The sequence below is a fragment of the Giraffa tippelskirchi genome, chromosome 6, assembly GCF_054371585.1.
Source record: "Giraffa tippelskirchi isolate mGirTip1 chromosome 6, T2T-mGirTip1v1.2.pri, whole genome shotgun sequence".
Taxonomy (NCBI): domain Eukaryota; kingdom Metazoa; phylum Chordata; class Mammalia; order Artiodactyla; family Giraffidae; genus Giraffa; species Giraffa tippelskirchi.
Genome location: NC_137280.1, coordinates 171,425,577 through 171,447,100, shown reverse-complemented (window position 1 = coordinate 171,447,100; position 21,524 = coordinate 171,425,577). Strand labels below are relative to the sequence as shown.

Below are 21,524 nucleotides of genomic sequence, written 5' to 3'. Positions count from 1 at the left end.
CAGAACACCCTTGACTAAAAAAATGGTGAAATACCCTGAAAAGAGGCTGGTCAACATTTGTTTGGACTATATACAACTCTCCTACCACAAAAGAATGCAGACAAGAATCCAGTTTTGTTCTTCCCTTTACGATTTACGAAATTAGCATTTCATTTGACCCTGCCGACACTGTACTGCAGGCAAGACTGGCATTATCAGCTTCATTGATAAAATATAACTGTGATGAGAAGACAAGGGCGTCTCCGCCTCTCCCTCTTCCTGCTTGTTATAGGACAGTAGCAAGAAAAAAAGCAATTCTCCATTTGAAAATCAACAAGGAATCATTTCTCAATTAAAAATTTATCCCCAAACATAAAACAGAAATATAAACTGTCTTCAACACAACAAGAAGTCACGTGTAACCTCAACTACAATACATGAGAAATGGATGACATATGCAGTCAAGGTCAAACAGGATGACGCCTGGAGAGGAGGCTTACAGCTCCAGATCTCAAAATCACTAGACCAAAAGACTCCAAAATAGATGGCATAACTGATGAGGTAAAAAGCCAGTTCCTTGTCTGAAAAAATGGAAATGGGCTGAGTGCCAGCAGGAGGGGATTTTCTGAATACTACCTGGTACCACAGAGGAACAGGACTGGCAAAGCCAAAGGAGGAAATACAGACACGCCACGTACGTCCGATCAGCGAGTCAGAAGGGAGGAAAGACTCTGTGGTGAGGAGCTCTGCAGTTGCCAATCCCCGCTGGCTGGAGAGAAAAAATGGCTCAAATAGCTTCTCAGACCCACAGTCCTGTCCTAAGGAGCTTCACTGTAACCCAGGAAGAATTATTAACCCAAAATGGTGCCCTATCCACCATATGAATTAATAACGAATAGGTGAGTCGGAAAGAAACTTACCTCATTTAAAGAGTAATCAATGAGAATGACCTTGCAGGTTGCTCAAGTAAACACTCCAAGAAAAGGAACAGGAGATAAGAGCAGATAAAATCATTCAACAGAGAAAACGAATTCACTGTGCATACAAAATATGCGACCAAACATACCATCAAACATCAAAAAATTTAGGGAGAAGTTCATCCAGATATACAGGTGATCAGAAACTAGCTGGCAAAACCACCAAAGGAGATGCAATATGAGTAACAGAGTTCAGAAAAGAAAGAGAAAGAAATAAAGACCTTCCAGAAATGAGGTCCCACCAGAAGGAATACAGACTAAGAGAGCTAAACTAAGAGAAGGCAGAGAGAACATAAGGTGAAATGTTTTCTTTATCTTGATTAACCAGGGGTTCAAAATACAACACGTAAGTTGATAAGCATGTACGAAGGCATTGAAGTTATTTATCAAGTTAAACACAGGAAGAACCAAGTAAATCAGCCAACACTGTGCAGTGGAGAAAAGGTACAAGGAAAGCAAGGAAGTATATTAACAGGACACTGCTCATAGCAGGGGGTCAATAGCACCTAAACAATGTATAATTCAAAGTTACAGCAAAAAAGAAAACTATTAGTGGAACCAAAGAAACTACAGCAAACGAGGGTAATATAATTGATAGTGTACAGTATCGACTACTTATTCATTACCCATCCCCTCACCTCTCCTATCAGAACCCTAACTGTGTTCATGCATCCATCCCTCATTCCCAGTCATGGGCCCTTGGGCATTCTTTCTTAACTGAAGGTGCTTCTGCCCCTCCGGGGGACATCTGATATTGTCTGGAGATGTTTTTGACTCCCACAAAGAGGTACTACTGGCATTCAGGGTAGAGGCCAAGATGAGGTAGGTGGCTGGCTCCAGGGCAAATCCTATGTGTGATCTTTCAGACCTTATCGTAGGCCACTACAAAGGCTTTGCCTGGCAGGATTCATAGGGAAAGGCTGCCCTTCCCACATAGTTTCCCAAAGGAATTACAGTCAGTACCCTCTGGGCCTGTGTGGTCAGAGGCATATCTGTATTCCTAGCAGACACCTTCATTCACAGGCCTCCTCAGGAGACCTTGGCTGAGGCACATTTTAGGTCTCTCCACTGAGACCCCCTCATGGGGCAGCCTTGACCAAGACACTTTTCTCTACTATGACTTGGTTTTCTGACTCCTAGCCTTTGCTCTGGTCCCCTTGGCTCACGAAGTGGCAGGAACCTTTTGCTCCAGGCTCTCAGCAGACAGTTTCCTTCACCTGCACTATCCGTCGTTTGACTGACCCTTGCCCGCCCGGTACCACCCCACAGCGCGTGGGAGGCTGGACAGTGAGGAGCAAGCTCCACTGCCCTACTTTCCTTTCTGGCCTCTCACTTATCGCACTAAACAAATAAAAGATTTGTTACTTTCATTTTGGCTCACCGTCTCACTTTTGCAGCTTGGCACAGGGATACTGCAAAACATCCTACATTGCACATAACTGCCTCCAAAAGTGAATTACCCACTCCAAAATATCAGTGGTGCTGAGGCTTTGGGGGGAACGTGACCCCATCACCAGCTCTAGGGTCAGAGAATTCTCCTGGTGAATGTTATTCATTCAGAAAGTGGACAGATGACCAAAGAAGTCAGCTCAATCACACTGAAGTAGAAGACTTACAATTCCATGGCTGAAGGCGAGTTTTCCTCCGTTTCTGTTGTGCTGGACATGAACACAGCAACACGTGGCCATCCTGTGAACATGAGGGAAAACAACTCTGGGATCAAGTTTACTCGGAGGAGACCAGGAGAGAACCCGGGCCCTTGATGACATGCCTCATAGAACTGTGGCTGGAGCTCACCAACTTTGTACCTTCAGAAATGTTTAAAACAAATTTCCTTAGAACTTTAAGTCAATTTCATTTGAAGTTTATCTTACTTGTAATGAAAAGTATCCCTCTACAAAAAGATAAACTAAGCAATAAAACAGAAAGCATAACTTAAGAGCAAAGATATATTACATATAAATGAATACAACTAGACGATACTAATGAAATAAGATACTAAAATAGAATCACAAAGCAAAATCTACTACATAATATTGTAATTAAAATAAAATCCCTAAATCAGTCGACACAATATAAAACATAAAATGATAAATAAAGGTGTATCAGGCAAATGCAAGCCAAAATAAAACAGGTCATAACCGTAATATCTGGAATTTCAAAGGCATCCAATGAGGAAAAAAATAATAGCAACATATTGTACACACAAAATAAATAAAAGTAAAAACCAAAGAAAATAAAAGGAGAACTTGACAATAACCTTTAAGTAGAATGTTTAACTTACCTCTCTCTCAAATCATGACTCAGCACACAGACCAAAAAGGCTATAGAAAATTTAAGTATCTTTAATCCTGATATAATTTATATATCATATAAAACAATACATACATTTTATATAGCCCTCCATTCTCTGAAGTGTCTAGACCTTCCACAAAAACTGACCCACATAAAGAAAACTTGACATGGCAAGTTTTGACACCCAGCATTCCACACACAGGGATAGCTGTTTATTCTTAGACTCCTGATCACAAGGGACTCCAGGAGCGTGAAAATTGTTCCCATGGGCAAGAATGCTGCTGTTTGTGGTAAGACTAGGTACAAAGAAAGAGAATTAGAGAGGGGCCAGAGAGGGCACTGCTGGGCTCTCACAGAAGTCAGCCCAACCTGACCAAGGATAATACAGCAGCCTTCACTGTCCAATAATAAGGTAAGGGTAAACTGACAAAAAACTAGTGAATGCTCTATGCAAGGCAAACTGTGATAAGCACACAAGAAAAGACTGAGAACTTTGTACCAAAGTGCATTACGCAAGACAAAAAAGTAAATTCTTTGTTCAAACTGGCATGGAATTTAATAGTGGAAGTGTAAGGTAGATCAGTCAGCAGAACCTGGAGAAAAATCTGGGTGACCTGATTTAAAAAAAAAAAAAAAAAAAAAGACTTCCTTTGTCTAGTTTTAACAAGACAGTTCTTGAAGAACTATGACTTAATTTTTCTCTCATAATGCCATCTACTGCCCTCGTGCTCTAGGTATATATATAAAAAGTATACTGTCACACGGTCTCTGTCCACTTAGGATCTCCTGCTGCCTCCATTTCCTGCTCAAAGGAAACATGGTATAAAGTGTTTAGCACACTTTTTCCCCATAACTCGAGACTGTACAATACGCCTAGAACATTTGCTGGTGGTTAAGAATGGACTTTGAGAACGCCCCCAGAACATCTGCTGGTTGTTAAGTGTGGACCGCAAGAACTCATCAGAACCACAGCAGCAGAGCTTGCTGACTCTGGACTTCGAGGGCAAAAATTGGGTCTGAGTTCACACATAGCGTTTTTAAGGGTGAAAAGATTGAATAACGTACTATGGAGACTAACATGCCAGGATAAAGAGACAGCACGTCAGGCTGTGCCTTCCCATCTTTTTGCTGGTTGGAGGATTAGGCTATGAGAAGAAATATCTTCTAGTATTTAAAACAAACAAGAAACACTTTACGGTGACAGAATCGAGTGAGAAACAGATGCTTCAGTCAAACTTCCACTGAATGGTGATTAACTATAATTTCTTGCTCTGATACAGAAGACTTTTTGTTTTGGAAAATGAATCTAAGATCCTTGTAAATAAAACTGTCCTGCCTACACAGCAGTATTACCAAGTTCGGTGACTTCAGTGAAATCCTAGTTCTCATGTAACCGTGGGAAATCGTGACTTGTACAGAACTTCCTGGTTAATTTCTAGGGAAGATATTGCAACAGCTATGGCTAATACTACAAAATTTTTCTAATATCTAAGATGAGCATTGTTGAATATTAAAATAGTTTCCTTCATTCTTTCTCCTCTGAAAGCTAAAAGTAAAGGGACAAAGAAAAGAATAAATAAATAATTTGCCATTTAAGTCATCTTCTGATTCCAGAAATAAAATATTTTAATTCAATTCTACTGAAAAAATAAAAGCGGTTTCTTTACTCCGACAATGAGCACATTAACCACATTTTCACATACAGAAAGCTTAGGTACATTCAACTGTTTACAAAACATGTCTCCATAATACATTTACATTCATGTGAAGTACTGACATACTAACTTATATAATTGTACATATTTGTGACTTTTGCATCTGGTACCTTTTAAAATGAACCTGTAATATGCTTAATTTCTAAAAGTTAGTTCATATATGATGATTTAAGGTTAGGAGAGTCTCTACTGAAGAATTTTAATAGATGCATTCATATCAGAATTCAATAATTTTTCTAAACCTGTCTCAAACTAAAGCTTTAGCAACTTAAGTTACCTGACTAGCAATGGATGAATTCCTATCAAGATGTACCGTTTGGTTTATAGTTTAAGTCATTTCAATTGGTTTATAATTATTTGTGCATAAGGGGAAAATAAGCACCAAGGATAATAAGTATTTTTCACATCATAGATGAAATCACAATACAATAATCTCAACGTCCCTCCAAAATCTAATTATTTGAAATAAGCATTTATTTCAAATGCTCAATCTTCAAGTTATCTTAGTGAGATCAACTGATATTCTAAAGATAAGAATGGAAATGGTAAAAATAGGTGCTACAAATAATATCTACTGACAGCAGAATTCAGATATTCTCCTTACACTGATGAGGTTCATTTTGGAACTCAGTTTTTCAGATCCAAAAAGAATTCTGAAAATATCTAACACTTATAAACTTGTCAAATATATCTCTTAAAAAGAAACTCTGAAGATGTCTTTCTTGCCAATATATGAAGCAAAAATTTTCCTGATGAACAAAAGCACCTTATGGTAAGGAAATATAAAAAAAAATATTTTCTACAAATTAAATGTACAAATTTATGTGCATAAAGGTATAGTTATCCCAGCTGCACATATTTTAAATAAAACACAATAAAAAATTCAAAGCACAGATTGAAAAAATAACCCATATGCCAATACTCCAGTTATTAAATATTGCAGCATATATGTAATTATAACAATTGGGGGAAGAAAGTTTCTATTCTAAACTGTGGTCAGTGAAATCTCTTTGGAAATATGCTTTTTAAAAAGTCTCCAGTACAGCCATCATATTTCAAGCTACAGGATTTAACAGCCAAGATGCAACCCTGTGAAAATGAAAATGTACAGAGATCACGTCACAGACTCTTCAGTAACCATCACTACTGTGTGACATGGGTAGGCTTTCACATTCCTCTGCTTTACCACGGGCACACAGCAAATATCACATTAACAACAGACCTTTATCACCGTTAAGTTTTACTACTCATAAAATGCTAATAAACACTGTTTTCAAACATTTCCAGATCATGACAAAAATTCCTTACCTGAATATATACAAAGAATTCTCTAGATTGAACCTATCTTTAAATGAATACAGAGATGTACAAGGAGACACAAATTACTTGCTTTGATATTTTTCAGTCAAGGTTTATTACACGCCTTTTTCCCTACTGAACACATGATTTTTACAAGGAGTTAGAGCTTCTGCTTAGAAGATTTCATTTTTTTTTGGAAGCATTTTTTTTGTGTTCATGCATTTCTGTTTTGCTAGTCACACCCTTTTTCCGCGATGAGGTATTAGGAACAGCTGTATTAGAAGGTCCACTGGGAGCTATACAAAAAAAAGAAAAACTACAGATTAGATTTTTCACAAGCAACCCAATTCAAATAATAAAAAACAATCAACAAAAGATCAAGTAACACAAAACTTCTCTTTTCCCCTACATTCTTCCTGGGAAACTAATTTATTCCATCATTTTTAACTATCATCTACTGTGCTGTGCTGTGCTAGTCGTGTCTCTTTGTGACCCTATGGACTGTAGCTCTCCAGGCTCCTCTGTCTGTGGGATTCTCCAGGCAAGAACACTGGAGTGGGTTGCCATGCCCTCCTCCAGGGGATCTTCCCCACCCAGAGACGGAACTTGCGTCTCTGATGTCTCCTGAATTGGCAGGCGGGTTCTTTACCACTAGCGCCACCTAGGAAGCCACAACTTCTATGCTAACAGCCTTCAAATTAATACTTCTGGCCCAGGCCTTTTCCCTGACCTCAAGATCTGTATATCCTACTAGAAACCTCTATATAGCTGTTGGATAGGAAATATAAACTTAACATGTTTAAAACTGAACTCACCAACTTCCCCACAAACATCTATTTTCTTTGGTATTACTTATCTTACCACTGTCTAAAAAGCTGAAAGATTAGAAAGCTAGAAACATTCTTGACTCAGGAATCACCCTTTTATATCCAAAGCAACCTCAAGCCCCAGTGAGTTATCAAAAAATTATTCTAAGCCAAGTTACACTTCTGTATGGATGGGTAAGCTCCTGCAGATGAATCTTCCTGCAGATAACAAGTATAAGCTCAGAATAAAGTATGAAAAAAACAATTATCTGAAGACACTGAAGAGGGAACAGAAGCAGTAATATACTAGAAAAGAATCAATACTTGGAAGAAGGGAACAACATGGGATTAGTTTCCCTGTCCTTTAAAAGAGAAAAAACAAGCTTTGGCTTAAGGATAGGGTCTGGTGTGCACCATGTGGAATGCCTAAAACTACAACATAAAACTCAGTCTTTCCTGTACGGAGCATCAGAAGACAAGTACTGAGGCAACAACAGTGGCTGGAAAGCCAGGTGGGAAATTCCAATTCTTTGTGTAAACATATGAGTTCAGCAGAATAAGCTCCAAAGAAGCCCAGTTCGGACTAAAGCCGTGAAGAGACATGTGAGCGTCAGTTACGTCAGGGGACAAAGTACTACAGTCTGAGTTCAGCCAAGGTTAATACTTTGCTTAAAAAAACCCCAAACAACCCAATACTCTTTAATCTAGAACAGAAGAGAAACTACAGAGTCAAGAGTTGATCTAGAAGACAATCCAAAATTACTCAATATATGAAAACCATGAAAAAAAACTTCCTTCTGGGGAATGGGTAAGCTCATAAGAGATCAATCCTGAGAACAGCCTGACTAATAGACAGGAATTTTAAAACAACTATTTTGACTACGCTCAAGAACAAAGGAAAATATTCATATAATGAATAAAAATACAGGAAATCTCTGAAGGAAAAAACTATAAAGAATAAAAACAAATGCCTAAAACTAAAGAATAAATACCTGAAATAAAAATTCACTGGATGGTTTAACAGCAGAATGCAGATGACAAGTAAAAGTGACTATCAACCAGGATTTTATTAACAACAACAACAAAAAAGTCCAAAGCATGCCACAGTCAAACTTCTGAGACCCAAAGACAGAGCAAAAACACTGAAAGTTGGCAGAGAAAAGAAATCCATTAACCCAGTGCATACATAAGAACAAGTATTCAAATTAACAAGGACTTCTCATCAGAAACAAGGGGAATGAGAAGAAAGTGGAACAACATCCTTAAAATGCTGAAAGAAAAAAATTTAGAGATTCTCTGTCCAGTAAAACTACCTTTCAAGAATGAAGGTAAAATAAAGATTACTTTCAGATACAGTAACAAATATGAAGTATAAGAAATAGTAAAAAGATTCAGGTAGAATCCTGGCTGAACAGAAAAGCAAGAGAAGACAGTCCATAAATCAGTTTAGAAAACTGTGAGTATCAAATATATTTTAACATACGTGAGGAGAGGGGGGATAACTAACAAAAGAAAAAACACCTCAAACATATCAATAGGCTACAGTTTCTTAGACTGTAATCATCCTACTTAAAAACAGATTTTTACACCTACAAAGCAAGCTATTACTACTCCTCTAACTGCTATATGGAATCCACAAATTCACACACACGCCTAACCTGGTTTGCTGGTTGCTTTAGTATTCTTGATGCTAGCTGGTGGCGTTGGGAGGATCTTTGCAGGTGTATATGTATTTAAAGATACTTTTCTTCTCATTATTGGACTGGAACGTGAAGTTAAAGAGGCTGAAAAAGAAAAATCAAAGTAATTCAATAATTTTCTGAGGCAAGTCTATCAAATTTAAACTAACCAGATCATAAATAATTGAGTCAGACTGTCTTCCTATTAATATAGTACCAAGATGAGATTTATTTTCATGCAAGAAAATGTTAAAGATTCTTTCTTCTTTCCAATTAAGGTGGGGAGATTGAGAAGTGTGAAAAGAACAAGTAGGTACAATTCTTAAGTATGAAGACCTCTGGAATAGGACAGGCTGCAGTAGGGGGTGCTACTGGCATGAGCTTTTGGGATCCTAAACAAACGATGATGGAGATAACAAAAGGCAGATTTGTAAATTTTTGCAATTTTGGAAGAGGACCTGATAGCAGTAAAGAGTGTGTCTCTGAAAAATCAGTATGTGGAACACCTGTGGCAAATGTGCCTGCAGTGGTTGATAACTATGCGGAATTAATATAAAGTTCACACTGGCAGAATATCAAAGTAGTCACTAATGAAATAATATACAAGTGACAATGGACGTGAGTTTGAGTGAACTCTGGGAGTTGGCGATGGACAGGGAGGCCTGGGGTGCTATAGTCCATTGAGTCGCAAAGAGTCGGACACGACTGAGCGACTGAACTGAACTGATTAAAAAAGTGCTTAAAACATCTCATAAAGCAGCACATCATTACTTAGCTTTTTTCTGCTTACATCTTCTATAATAACTTTCAATCTCTAATTTAACCAATTAGTATTCTGAAATTGAGGGTCAGTGCCTTGGTGTAAGGCAGGAGGAATACTGGAGTGGGTTGCTATTTCCCCTAGATATTGAACCCGGGTCTCTTGCATCTCCTGCATTGGCAGGCAGATTCTTTACCACTGCGCCACCTGTGAAGCCCTAACTGGCACCCTTTTTTCTTTAATAGTCAAAGAGAATGAAAAAAGCCACATACTTTAGGAGACCTGGGTTTTAGTCTTACTTGACCACTAACTGGTTGATTTCCTCAATGGTGTCTCTTTTTCCATTAATACAGTAAACTTCTCTCAAATGAAATCTTACATAAAATCGATCAAAACAAGGTCTAATAATTCAGCTTCTTTCTCTTCCTCGTGGAACTTCCTAAAGCTCTTAGGAATATAGTCTGAAGACAAAAGAACTAAATAAAATCTAAGGTTTATCCAGTTTTATGAACTGCATTAACTGTATTTATTTTCTCATTTAGTTCCCTTAGTAAGTAATGGAATGAAATTTTAAGAGAGCTAGAGGGGTTGGGGTACAACTTGTATCTATGATATAGTGAAGAATTAATGAGAACTGGAAAAGGAATTTAACATCTTTCAATTCATTAATATATCTCAATAATACACTCTGAGGAACTGAACTCACTAACCACAGAAATGAAGCCATCATAAAATTACAATGCCACAGTATAAACAAAGATTATCTTTTTGTAAATATCGCACCAAAAGCCTCTTTCCAAAACAGGGGTCATTACTGCTATTTTCGCTTTAAGTCACTGATTGAAGATCTTCTAAATTCAAAACAGTTTTAATGCTTACCCTAAATTCTTATTTACTAATTATAGTTTTTCCTTAATCTCTATTTTAAGATTATAAATCCCTGCCCCAAGGAAGCATAAAGTATAGAGTATAAAGTCAGGTAGAATAGAAAAATGAGAATTTATTTATTTAGATTCTCTCTTGTGTTCTGAGGAACAGCACTGACCTTTCTATTAGCTAACAGAGAAAGGAAAAGGAGAAACGTCCTTCAGTTTCCTCACTTCGACTGTACAGCTTGAAGATTATTTCATTTGGATTATTATCAATTCTCAGCATCAGACAAATTCATATGCACATTTTAAAATGGAAACCTACTTCTCCAAACCACTTCTAAAGTGAAATATTTTAAAACATTCACACCAAGATAAAGATACCTCTCCGGTTGAAAGCTGGTCTCTGCCACCAGACGTGAAAGAGAAAAGCAAAAGTGCAGGGGGCACTATCTGGACAGACTATGCTGAACAGACCTCTGTAGAGTCACACACTGTGGTGGCCCAGGAATGGGAAGAGTCGGAGCAACACGTGACAGTGGCTTTCACCCCAAGATCCCCGATTTTATTCTTTGGAAAAACACATTCACAGTGTTCTTCTTACAGTACAGTACTCGGCATGCGCTCCATCTCTCGGTCATTCCCGACTCTCTGAGACCCCATGGACAGCAGCCCATTTTTTCAGACATATGACCAAGACCAGCAAGGCTCTTAACTCTCAGCGGAGCATTCTCTCCCAAAACGAATGCTTCCTAAACTAGAATTCCAGAGTGTCAAAGTATCCTACAGTGTTCAAAATGACAACAGCCAGCTGACTTCTTATACTTAAAAAGGAAGCCCTGAACAAATTTTCCCAAACTGAAGTCCCTCAGAATAATTCTATACAATATTTAAATGTGTTACCAAAATGTTTTCTCAACAAATAAGTTTTGGAAAATGTGGGTATGGAGTTTTCCTTTTAATAAAGTTTCCAAAACTAGCTTAGCCACAAAGGAAGTAACCTCTTCAGAATATTTCCTACAGAACACAATTTGAAAAACTGTTGCCCTAATTTGCTCTCTTCAGTTAAGAGCTCTGAGTCAGAAGTATTGAGTGGATGAACATGTGGGCATTAATGCAGACTGGTATTCTGTCTTTTAAAAAAAGCTTATTATACAATGTTAGTAGAAAATAAGACTATGACTTTGTATTATGTATTGCTGATTTCTACGGCTGGGTCTTAGATTTCTTCCTCCTTTTGGTAAGAGAAAAAATTTGAGGGAAGAGTCAAGACAAGTGGTACACTGCACATTACACCAAAGAATTCCAAACAATGTTCCTGTATACCCCTTTCTCTCCTAAAACTCTACTTACATATCACTACTTGAATTTATATTTTCATAATTATTTTATATTCAGACAAAATCTACTGTCTAAAAATCAAATAATAATAATAATTTTCCTACAAGTTTCAGGGGTCTTCCGTGGAACTTCACTTGATGGAGAAGCAATGGAAGCAAGAAATTCATCCACCTGCTTTAAGGACAGGGCATTGTGAAGAGTTTCTAGAGGACAAATAGATGGCACCATCGAATACAATTCAAAACCTAAGGGGAAAAAACAAAAACAAAACCAAAACCAAAAGTTGGATATCTTAAAATTCATTAATTAAAAAAGAAGACCATTGCTTAGAACTGGACAGTTTTGGTCTTTTCAATCTATCACATGCAAACACACAAGATCTCTGAAGTCATGACACCAGATGCTATGCAGTATGGGGCTGGAACAAGATGTGACAAAGACTTCATTTTAAATATAATCACAACGTACAGCATGCACATGATTTCATTCTGTATTTGGAAAATCTAAGAGTAATACTTAAAAAACCTGGGGGAATAATAAAAAACAAACAAAAAAATACAGTGTTTTCACAGTTTTTACTTTTTAAAATCAGGTCTATTTGATAGATGAATAAGCTGATGCCATAATGTGTCCCTGATGCTGGAATGCTAAAGGTAACTTCTTGTTGAAAAACAATTAAGTAATTGCTTATGAAGAGTGATTTTAAACACTTTTCTAGTCATACCAAGGCCAGCAATACCTCTACTGTGACCCCAAAACAACATCCATTCATTTACGTTGAAATTAATATTTCAAAATATATTTCACCTACCTTGACTGAATTAACACAATAATTCTATTGTTGGAAATTGCTAGCTGAGTGAAGTCAGGGCAAGTAAAAAGCCATACAAAATACAAATATTTCTGCATTCAACAATGGCAAAAATACAAAAATTTCATGAAACAAACCATGCAGAGATATGTATTAATACCATCCAAGAAACGAAAGCACTTACATATACAGCTTCTTTAAACAAATAGGACATAGGTTATTTACTTTTTTATAAATATTGCTTATTTACATTTTATTCAACTGAATGGCTTTTAAAATTGTTTTTAGATACAATTAAAATACCAAGTCTTTCTGCATCTAATTTTTCAAGAGTTTAAACTAATTCTCCTCCAAAAAGAAACTTTTAACGTTTAGTTTCTATATAAAGCTTAATATTTTTAACTTAAAATAAAAATTAATTAAACGTAAGTTGATTGGAAAACTTTCTGCTTCAATAGACATGTGCTCATTTTAACAATGACTTATATATTTGATTTCAGGAGAAAATACTGACCTAAGAATTGTCTAATTCTTAGTTGGAATAGGGAAACTCTAGTTAAAAGAGAATCTAATTTTTCAATGAAAACCACCAAAGGATTTACAAAACTGGTGTGTTTGATTTCCAGGGGCAAACCAAAGCATGACAGAACATTACATATACTTGAAACAAAACTATAATACCATAATAGCAGCTAAAGCACCTAAGTTAGGCGCTAAAGAAATTAGGCTTGCACAAGTATTACATTTTTTTAAAAAATTACAAGATTCATGCAAAAAAGCGCAAACCCTTTCCTTGCATTACATTAAACATTGTGGCCTTTCTTTTTTTCATTCTTTCCTCAGAATGTTTACTACTTTTTTGTAAAATGATTTTCCTGCATTTGCTTGTTAAATTTTGTAACAGGCAAATGACAATATAATGGAGTCCCTTTGGACTGTATCTTTTCCCATCTATCTATAGTGAACTTTTCTTTAATGCACAATGAAAGGGTTAGCGCAGCAATTTAAAAAAGCCACCTTGCTGTCATGTTTAGATACTATAGAAACATACCACTGGAGCCTAGAAACTCCACAGAGGAAACGGACCAGCACCTATAGAGGTGTAGGTGTTCTGCACAGAGGCCCAGAAAATAAGGTAAAGCACTGTCAGAAGATACTTGTTTCACCATGTTCCTTGAACTAAAGATGAAGGGGAGGGATTAAGTCCATGATATGTGTTAAGATGGAAAAACATGAAAGTTAAGGAAAATAAAAAGTAAAAGAAAGAGTCAAATGACAATTCATAGGACAGGTAAGACAACACAGCAAAAAAAAAAAAGAATATTTGAAAACCCAAGAGAAATATTTCTAGAGTTGAAAGGGATGCATTTTATAAGCATCAAGTCACACAATGTGTGGAAAAATCCACATGTTTTTAAAAAAGCCTAAATCAAAAGAATATAAAATTATTTTCTGTTAAACTTAACAAAGGCTTTTTTTTAAGCTTCAATAAGCAAAGATTTCTCCTATATAAAACTTGCAATACTGGCACAATAACACATAAGCACTCTGCACAAAAACTACAGTCAGTCTTAAACCTTCAACGTCTCTTCTTCAGAATTTTGCAATTTTTGGTTTTCCTTGTGACTTCAGTTTTCTTCTAAGAAGTTCTTACACATGTTGGTTCTTTAGAAGCTGTAGCTGTATCAAATAAGGATCTTTTTCTTCAAAAAGATGCATATAAACAGATACAATGCAGGAAAAGCACATTTAGCTTTAAGGCTAAATTTTCACTTGTTGAGAATTGGATCTTCATACTCCACCTTCAAGAAGTATTAGTGCACTGTTACTTAGGTGTCCTCTTAAAAGGATTCAGAAGGAGGGAAATGACTACAAACTTGTGTTCAATCCTTAAGCTTCATAACAGTTTTTGAAAAACCTGACTTGAATTTTTGAAAGACTTACTTACAATTAAAAAGAAAAAGAAAAAAAGTTGCAGAGGTTAAAAACAACTTCACTCAGAATAAAAGTGAAAACATGTAAGCTTTCTTTGAAATTCTTTGATTCTGAGTTATTTTTAAATGATTAGTAAATATTCCCTTGTCCCACAATAAAAAAACTCTATGTACGAAAGTTGTAATAGTGCAAAATTCAGTGTGTAAGTAATGGCCACACAATTTTCCTCTTCAGGCTCAAATACTGAATTTAACTGAACTGGCTGCCTAGATTTTTAACCTAATCTTCTTCCTGTGAGGAGCCCTCCAAATTCTAACAAAAAGCAAGGTACCCTTCCCAAAACTGTTTGCTTGACAGCGGCAAACCACACTGCCATAGGAGGACTAACTGAATCCTGAAAGATGTTCTCAGAGTGCTCCAGACAAAACTGGGTTTTGCTTTAGATAATCAGGGATCAATAATGTTACACAGTGAAACCTGCATCCCCTGGTTCCCAAGAATTTTTCAAGGACACATCTCATTTGGCTATTTGACAGGTATGATCCTGTATTTTAGATAAATAGCTCAATGAAACAGTAATGTGATCAGAAGAAAAATTCAGAAGATCATTAAATTATTAAGAATTAAAAAGAAAATAAATAATATTTATTGTTGCATTTTTAAAATTATGTAGATTGATCACTTGAGAAATTAGAAGGAATTTTAGGTGATAATTAAGTATTAAAACTCATCATTGTGGTCATTTAAAAGTTTGATGAGTAGTGCTAATTCATTGCATAAATTACAGCTGAAAAAGGGAGTTAGACAGTATCAATATTTGGGGTGAACAATAAGTTAGAATTGTATGCCAATTGAAATTAAGGATTGAGAAATGTATGATACTGTATATCCCACATTTTAAAATCAAAGAAAAATAAAAAGGATGAAGCAGGGGATTATCTTTTAAAATAAAAGCAAAACGTACCATTGGTTGGGTGTCGAGCAAATGAGATAGAAAACCTTTTAACAGCAGAACCGCGTGTGGCGTCTGAGAAAGAGAAAAACAGGTACCTGAAATTCGTAACAGCTACCAAAAGAAGGACACTTATAAAAAGAGGAGGAAAAACAAATATATAAGGAGATTAGAATTAGGTGACATGCAGAAGGGACAATGAGAGAGGGAAATAAGCCAAATACTGGTTAAAAGAAGTAAAATGGCTTGATGGTAGAGGCAAAGTGTTCAATAAAGTATACAAAAGAAAGAAAAGCAGGATGAGCTGGCAATTCTGGTAAATCCATGTTTTACTAATAAAATAAACTTGTGGATACATGAGAAAAAGTTTTAGATAAAGCTAATTTCAAAAGGGCTAATAAGTACTCCTATTAACAAAAGGGGCACGCTTTGATGAGCCTCAAGAGACTTTCTGAATATTAAAACTCAAGGTGCATTAACAACAGTGAGATTTCCTTCAACTAGGGATCCTAAAATATTCTCATCTTATGTTTATTCTTATAAAAATATTGCCAATATGTTTTCTTATAAACATTCCATTCACTTTATTTATTTAGAAGTAAAATAAGGGTTAAGAATTAAAAAAATGTTTAAAAGATCAAAGAAAGATTTATTCTTTACAAAGTGGCTTATTAACTATTTAAAAGAATATACATGATACAGTTCTAAATTTCATATTTCAACAAAATACTCATTGAACAAGTCCTGTAAGTCTAACTATAATTAACTGCTTGATGAAACATGGACCTAAGTAGTGGATAACAGATCACACTGATGGTCACTTAGGCAAAGGGTGATGGGATTCCATTTGTACCCGTCAGTGGCCTTAGGCTTGCCTTTGAGAAATATCATATGCTCATGGGTGTGTGCATGGGTGCAGGTATGATTCTGTGTGTGCATGTGTGCACATACCATCTATGCAGCCAGAAGAGGTCAGCTTTTTACGATGAGTACGAGCATAATCCTGTAGGTTAGGTGCGCTTGAAGAACCCCCGAGCACCGAGGTGCTAAACAGGCCCGCACAGTGAGACCCTGATGGGAGTTAGAGAAAATACATACAACAACGGGTGTCCTTCTATTCACATTGGGAATTCATGCAGCATGCAATAACACGGCTCTTACCACACATATCTGGCAGTGCCCTCAACAGGCTCACAATTCACTTATAATGTCAACTTAATACAGTCACCACCACCATTTATCATACATACAAATGGAGGCATTTTACACTGGAGAAAATGTTCTTTGAGGAAAATAATATACCCACACAATAATTACACATATACATATTGAAAGTATTTAAAAATATTATCATAAAAATTAATTTAGGATGTAAGGCATTTTGTCAATCAATTTGTATGAGCAGGTAATATTAAAAAACCGCTCCTAGCACTAATTAAATCATATCAAATAAATATTTTTGAATGTATATCTGTGAATGAAGCAGCTTTCCTGATGGCCCTGAATGTGAGTTATCAATATCTGTTATGAAATAAAGTAAATCAAAGTTTACTTATTTGCAAGACCAGGTGAAACAATTCCTATTACAGAGTGGTCATTCAGGCCTAAATCACTCTAAATTTCTAATACTTAAAATAACTTAACATCTTAATTAATAAGATGCCCAATTTGATGCTTAACTTGTAGTAAAAGTCTTTACAACCAAGGAAACCTTTTACCATTAGGTAAGGATTAAGTAAATTTTTATCAGATACATTACAATATGTAAAGAAAGGAGTAGTGTGTGTGTGTGTGTGTGTGTATCTGGCAAAATACCGTGTGTGTGTGTGTGTGTATCTGGCAAAACACCATGGGGATATCAAAAGGTATCATCGTAACATATGTATAATTAAAGAAAAGATTTTTCAAGTATGTAGGCATCAAGTGACCATTCATATATTTAGAATAGATAGTAGTACATACATAATTAGAACATTATGAAATTTGTTATTAAACTGATTTAGACAATTATTTATAGAAAATGTCATTATCTGATGTAGTTTATCAATAATGATTTTAAAACCAAAATAAATTTAGAAAGGTTTTCTTCAACATTGCTTTGCTTGAGTGTTAGCAAAGAACTAATTATGTTCTATAGGTCAATAAAAAAATCAACACTGCCACTAATCGTTACTTTTGCTTTGGCTTTCCTTAAGAGATGACCAAAAAGATCACTAGTATACCTAGACAGGTAAATAACTAGGTAAGCTAATTGTAAGTGAAATACTCTCCACTTAAAAAAATTTTTAACCAGAAAACTAGGTTCTTTTTGTATGCAGTAGCCTATTTGTAACTTAATCAACTGGGAAAAATGAAGCTTCCTTCCTAAATTAAAACATGCTGGGATTTTAACTTATAGAATACAAGATTAAAAATGAGCACTGGCAATTAGACTGAGCAGTTTATGTTATGGGCATTCAAAAGCGTTATAAAAGAAAATTAATGTCATTTCTTGTTCATTTCATCAAAACTTTACTGTATATTTCCAGCTTTACAACTCAACATTTCTGAATTAGTGCATGTTAAATAGAAACTAAAGCATAGCATTTGGTCATGCTTTCACCTCTGAAGAGTTTTACATGTGTGCAAAATATTGAGTTTAAGGTTTGGAATACAATTTCCTTTAGACCACATACCTACAGTAGGGTTCTGCTTCTGTTCTACAAGAGTTCTTGGTGTTCGCAAGTAATTAGCATTTTCAGATACAACCTGCACAAGGAAAGCAAAATAAATGAAGTATAACAGTAAAATAAACTAAAAAGTCCATACTTCATTTGCAGCCTGTTTCAGACAGACAAAGGTTAATAAGCTGTATGATAAATATTAGTAGAAATACACAAGATATGAAAGATCATGCAAGATCCCCTTGTGAAGGGAGTCCATTTCATATGAGGTCCTTGCAATGAAGTGGTGCGAAGCAGGCATTCAGAATAAATATCATGTATGAAACAAGACAGATGAAAAGAAACAATATAGACATATAATTTCACTCTCTCTTAAAAGAAGCCAAATGCCCACTCTTAACCAGCTCCTGTATTTGAAGGGGGAAAAAACAATCACAAACAAAAGAAGAGACAGACAGAGACTGTTGAGATCACCATACAATTACTGATCCATGCACAGGCTTTATCAGAGTAACCTTTGAATATTCACAGCCTTAATGGATACCATAATCCCTTTTCCTATAATCAATGCATTGTATTTCCAAAAGGAAATTGCTGAAGTTCTTGGAAAAGTCATGTGTAACAGCAGACCTTCCATTGTGAAAAACCCCCAAAACCCACAGTATTTTAAGTTTCCAAATGTCACCACAAAAAGTCCTTCTGAAGTCATTTATTTTGACTCCTTTTGTTGGGGCATATTGTTGACGGGCACATATACATTGTCCCCTTTTATCTTAAAGAAAGCATTAAGATATTATACAGCTAAAAAAATAAATCATATTGTACGTAATTATGATACTTTCAGATAATACAAAGTGAGGGAGAGAATCACCAGTATTAGATGTATCCTACTAATTAACACAGGGCCACATAAATCTTAATATTTTTTAAAAAATTTTCAAGTTCTCAGCAAATTCCAAATGGAATCTATTTTTCAGTTATGGAGGAAAAGGTTATTAAATTTCCTTACTATCAAATTATATAACTTTACTTCTGAATATTTTAAAGGACAATTATTAAATAAAAAAAAATTTCTTTAAAAAAAATTTTATTAACAAGCTAAAGTTCCAGGAATGTAAATTTTATTGACTAATTTTAAAATCCTGGATATTTAACCCCCTCCAGTAAAAATGCTAAACACAAGCAATGTAAGTGGTTTCTTTCCCTCAAAATATTGTCAGACACCACAAGCGTTTTAAAATGAATTCAAAATTAAAAAACGGAAGGATTTACTCTGATGCAAAATATAAGGGATTAGATGTCCTCCAAGACAGCTGTTTGTTGCTCTGAATGCGGGGAGGAAAAATGTTTAATGAAGTAAAGTTTAAAAACCTGTTGCCATGAGCCAAAAATACTGGATGTGAAAGCCAATGATTTGGGGGAGACAGGGGAAGAAGTGATTTGTTCCCCTGATCTGCGTCTTCGACGCCCAGTGCCCACACCACTGGTGTAATGCAGCCAGGTACCAGTGCCCTCTGGGCTAGACACACTCAGGGGGCTCTCTTCCTGGAAGTGAGAAAAGGGGCAAAAAAAAAAAAAAAAAAAAAAGCAGAGCATGCAAAGTTAGATACAACAGAGCCAAATGATCAGAAAGAAAAAAAAATACAGTTTGTTTGAGTTTATCAATTTTTTAAAAAAACTATTAAACAGTAATTTGGGAGCCATATATTTTAATATTTGAGAGATTGATAGGACTTACTTATAAATCTAATTGTGAGAAATAACAATTATGAGAATTACTTTCTTATCTTAAAATACAAAATATTCATACTGCTTAATAGTTGCCCTTTCTCTCTTAGAACTGGAAAGATTTTAACAATTTTTTATCTTGGCAATGTTAAAAATATGAACATATTCTGCTTAATTTTAGATATTCAAGAGGTTTTATGCTATATTGGGTAAACTTTTCAACCCAAAGCACTAAAGAATCCTTCAAAGGGTTAAAGAGACTTCAGTGTATATAATGTATAAAGGAAAATTTGTTTGCCAGACAAAAAAAATTAGAGATCATAAGATGGAGGATTCAAATTGCACTTGTCTACACTTTTATGCTATCTATTTATTTACTCCTTCCAAAGATTATTTGTAGAGTTCAGTAGACAAAACATGCAGCAAACATTTTCATTGTATATGTTTGCATGTTCAGGTTTCAGACAGTGAGGACATAGTAAAATCTACTTGCACAAAATGAAGAGAATAGTCTTTCTCTGTGTGTCTTTGGGAATTACAAACTTCTGATATCCATGGAGATGATGGATGCTGGAAAAAGTCTTCAAGGTTTTACTTGAATAATTTACCTTATGGAAGTAAAAGTTTAGCATGGCATAGAAATAATCTCTTGAAAGCAACTATTTAAATATTTATGAGAAAAAGGTTTAGCAACGTGTTCTGTGTTTTAAGAGTTAACAAAGGGCAGTGATTTTGTTGAAGATTTCACAAATATAGTTCTGTTGGAAAATGTAGTCAAGGAATACATTTACTGTATCAGTGTTACAGAAGTTTTTTGGAGTGCAGAAAAAGGTTTAATGGTGAAATTCTAAACAACCCGATAAATTACAGATTGGTTTGTTCAAAATCATCAAAATCACTGCCCTCACACAAATGATATTTTAGGTTATATTAATAAATGTCATTTCCCAATTTTCTGAAATTAAAGATAAATGAAAATAACCCAGGTTTCTCATTCTTAAATTAAGCTATAATAGAACAAATAACCCCAAATTCTACAATTGTTAATCATCCTCTTTTATAATTAACTTAAACTATCCCATTCACAGGAAACCCTAACTAGTATGCAGTTTCCATTATAAAACTGCAACAATCTATTTTATTTAGATGATACCTTTCCTATGCATAATTGTTGAACTGGGAGAATCAAAAGCACATATGCTTGCATAATTTGGGGCGAGAGAAATGAGCATAATTCTTTTTTTTGGTGTGTATGTTCTTACTTACCAACTGCTGGAGTAGTATACCTAACTTAAGATTTGGCGTATTTAATCATCAAAAAATATTTCAGCTTAAAAGTTGATGGTGCTTCCTATCTTTATACTTTTACTTGAGAATTTAGAAAACATAAGCACTGATTTCAGATCAGTGCTGAATCATCCTATAGAAAATATAAACAACCCAAAATGAAGGTATTTAAAGGATAAAAATGTATACAGATGTTAAAGATTTACTTAACAAACTTCATTCCAACTGCTCAGCTTTCCTTTTAAATGTTATTTTAGTAGTTATTTAAATGTTCTTTTGTTAGTGAGCATAAGAATTAGCCTAAGTTATTTAATTATAGATCTAAATACAAAGGTAAAATTTTCAACTACAGCATCAAATTTTTAAATTCCTATTCTGACTTTTACAATCAGGTTAACAATTTAAAATGTCACATCTTAACCTACAGT

At 35.2% G+C, this 21,524-nt stretch overlaps 1 protein-coding gene across 30 annotated transcripts in view; it reads right to left on the bottom strand.

Annotated features, from left to right (window-relative positions):
* Positions 1-4,853: 4,853 nt before the first annotated feature.
* PPIP5K2 (diphosphoinositol pentakisphosphate kinase 2) overlaps positions 4,854-21,524 on the bottom strand; it is a 78,190-nt gene continuing 61,519 nt past the window's right edge. For 10 of the 30 annotated variants that reach the window (XM_081503656.1, XM_081503646.1, XM_081503648.1 and 7 more), the window contains 4 exons: positions 18,094-18,166; positions 11,825-11,965; positions 8,730-8,855; positions 4,854-6,561 (listed from right to left, as the gene is read on the bottom strand). In XM_081503656.1, the coding sequence (XP_081359782.1) occupies positions 6,449-6,561; positions 8,730-8,855; positions 11,825-11,965; positions 18,094-18,166 (453 nt within the window). In that variant the 3' untranslated portion in view covers positions 4,854-6,448. Of the gene's footprint in view, positions 6,562-8,729; positions 8,856-11,824; positions 11,966-13,582; positions 14,334-15,430; positions 15,494-16,369; positions 16,490-18,093; positions 18,167-19,452; positions 19,627-21,524 lie in introns of all 30 variants that reach the window. The other 20 variants (XM_081503638.1, XM_081503641.1, XM_081503637.1 and 17 more) reach the window with 9 other exon arrangements.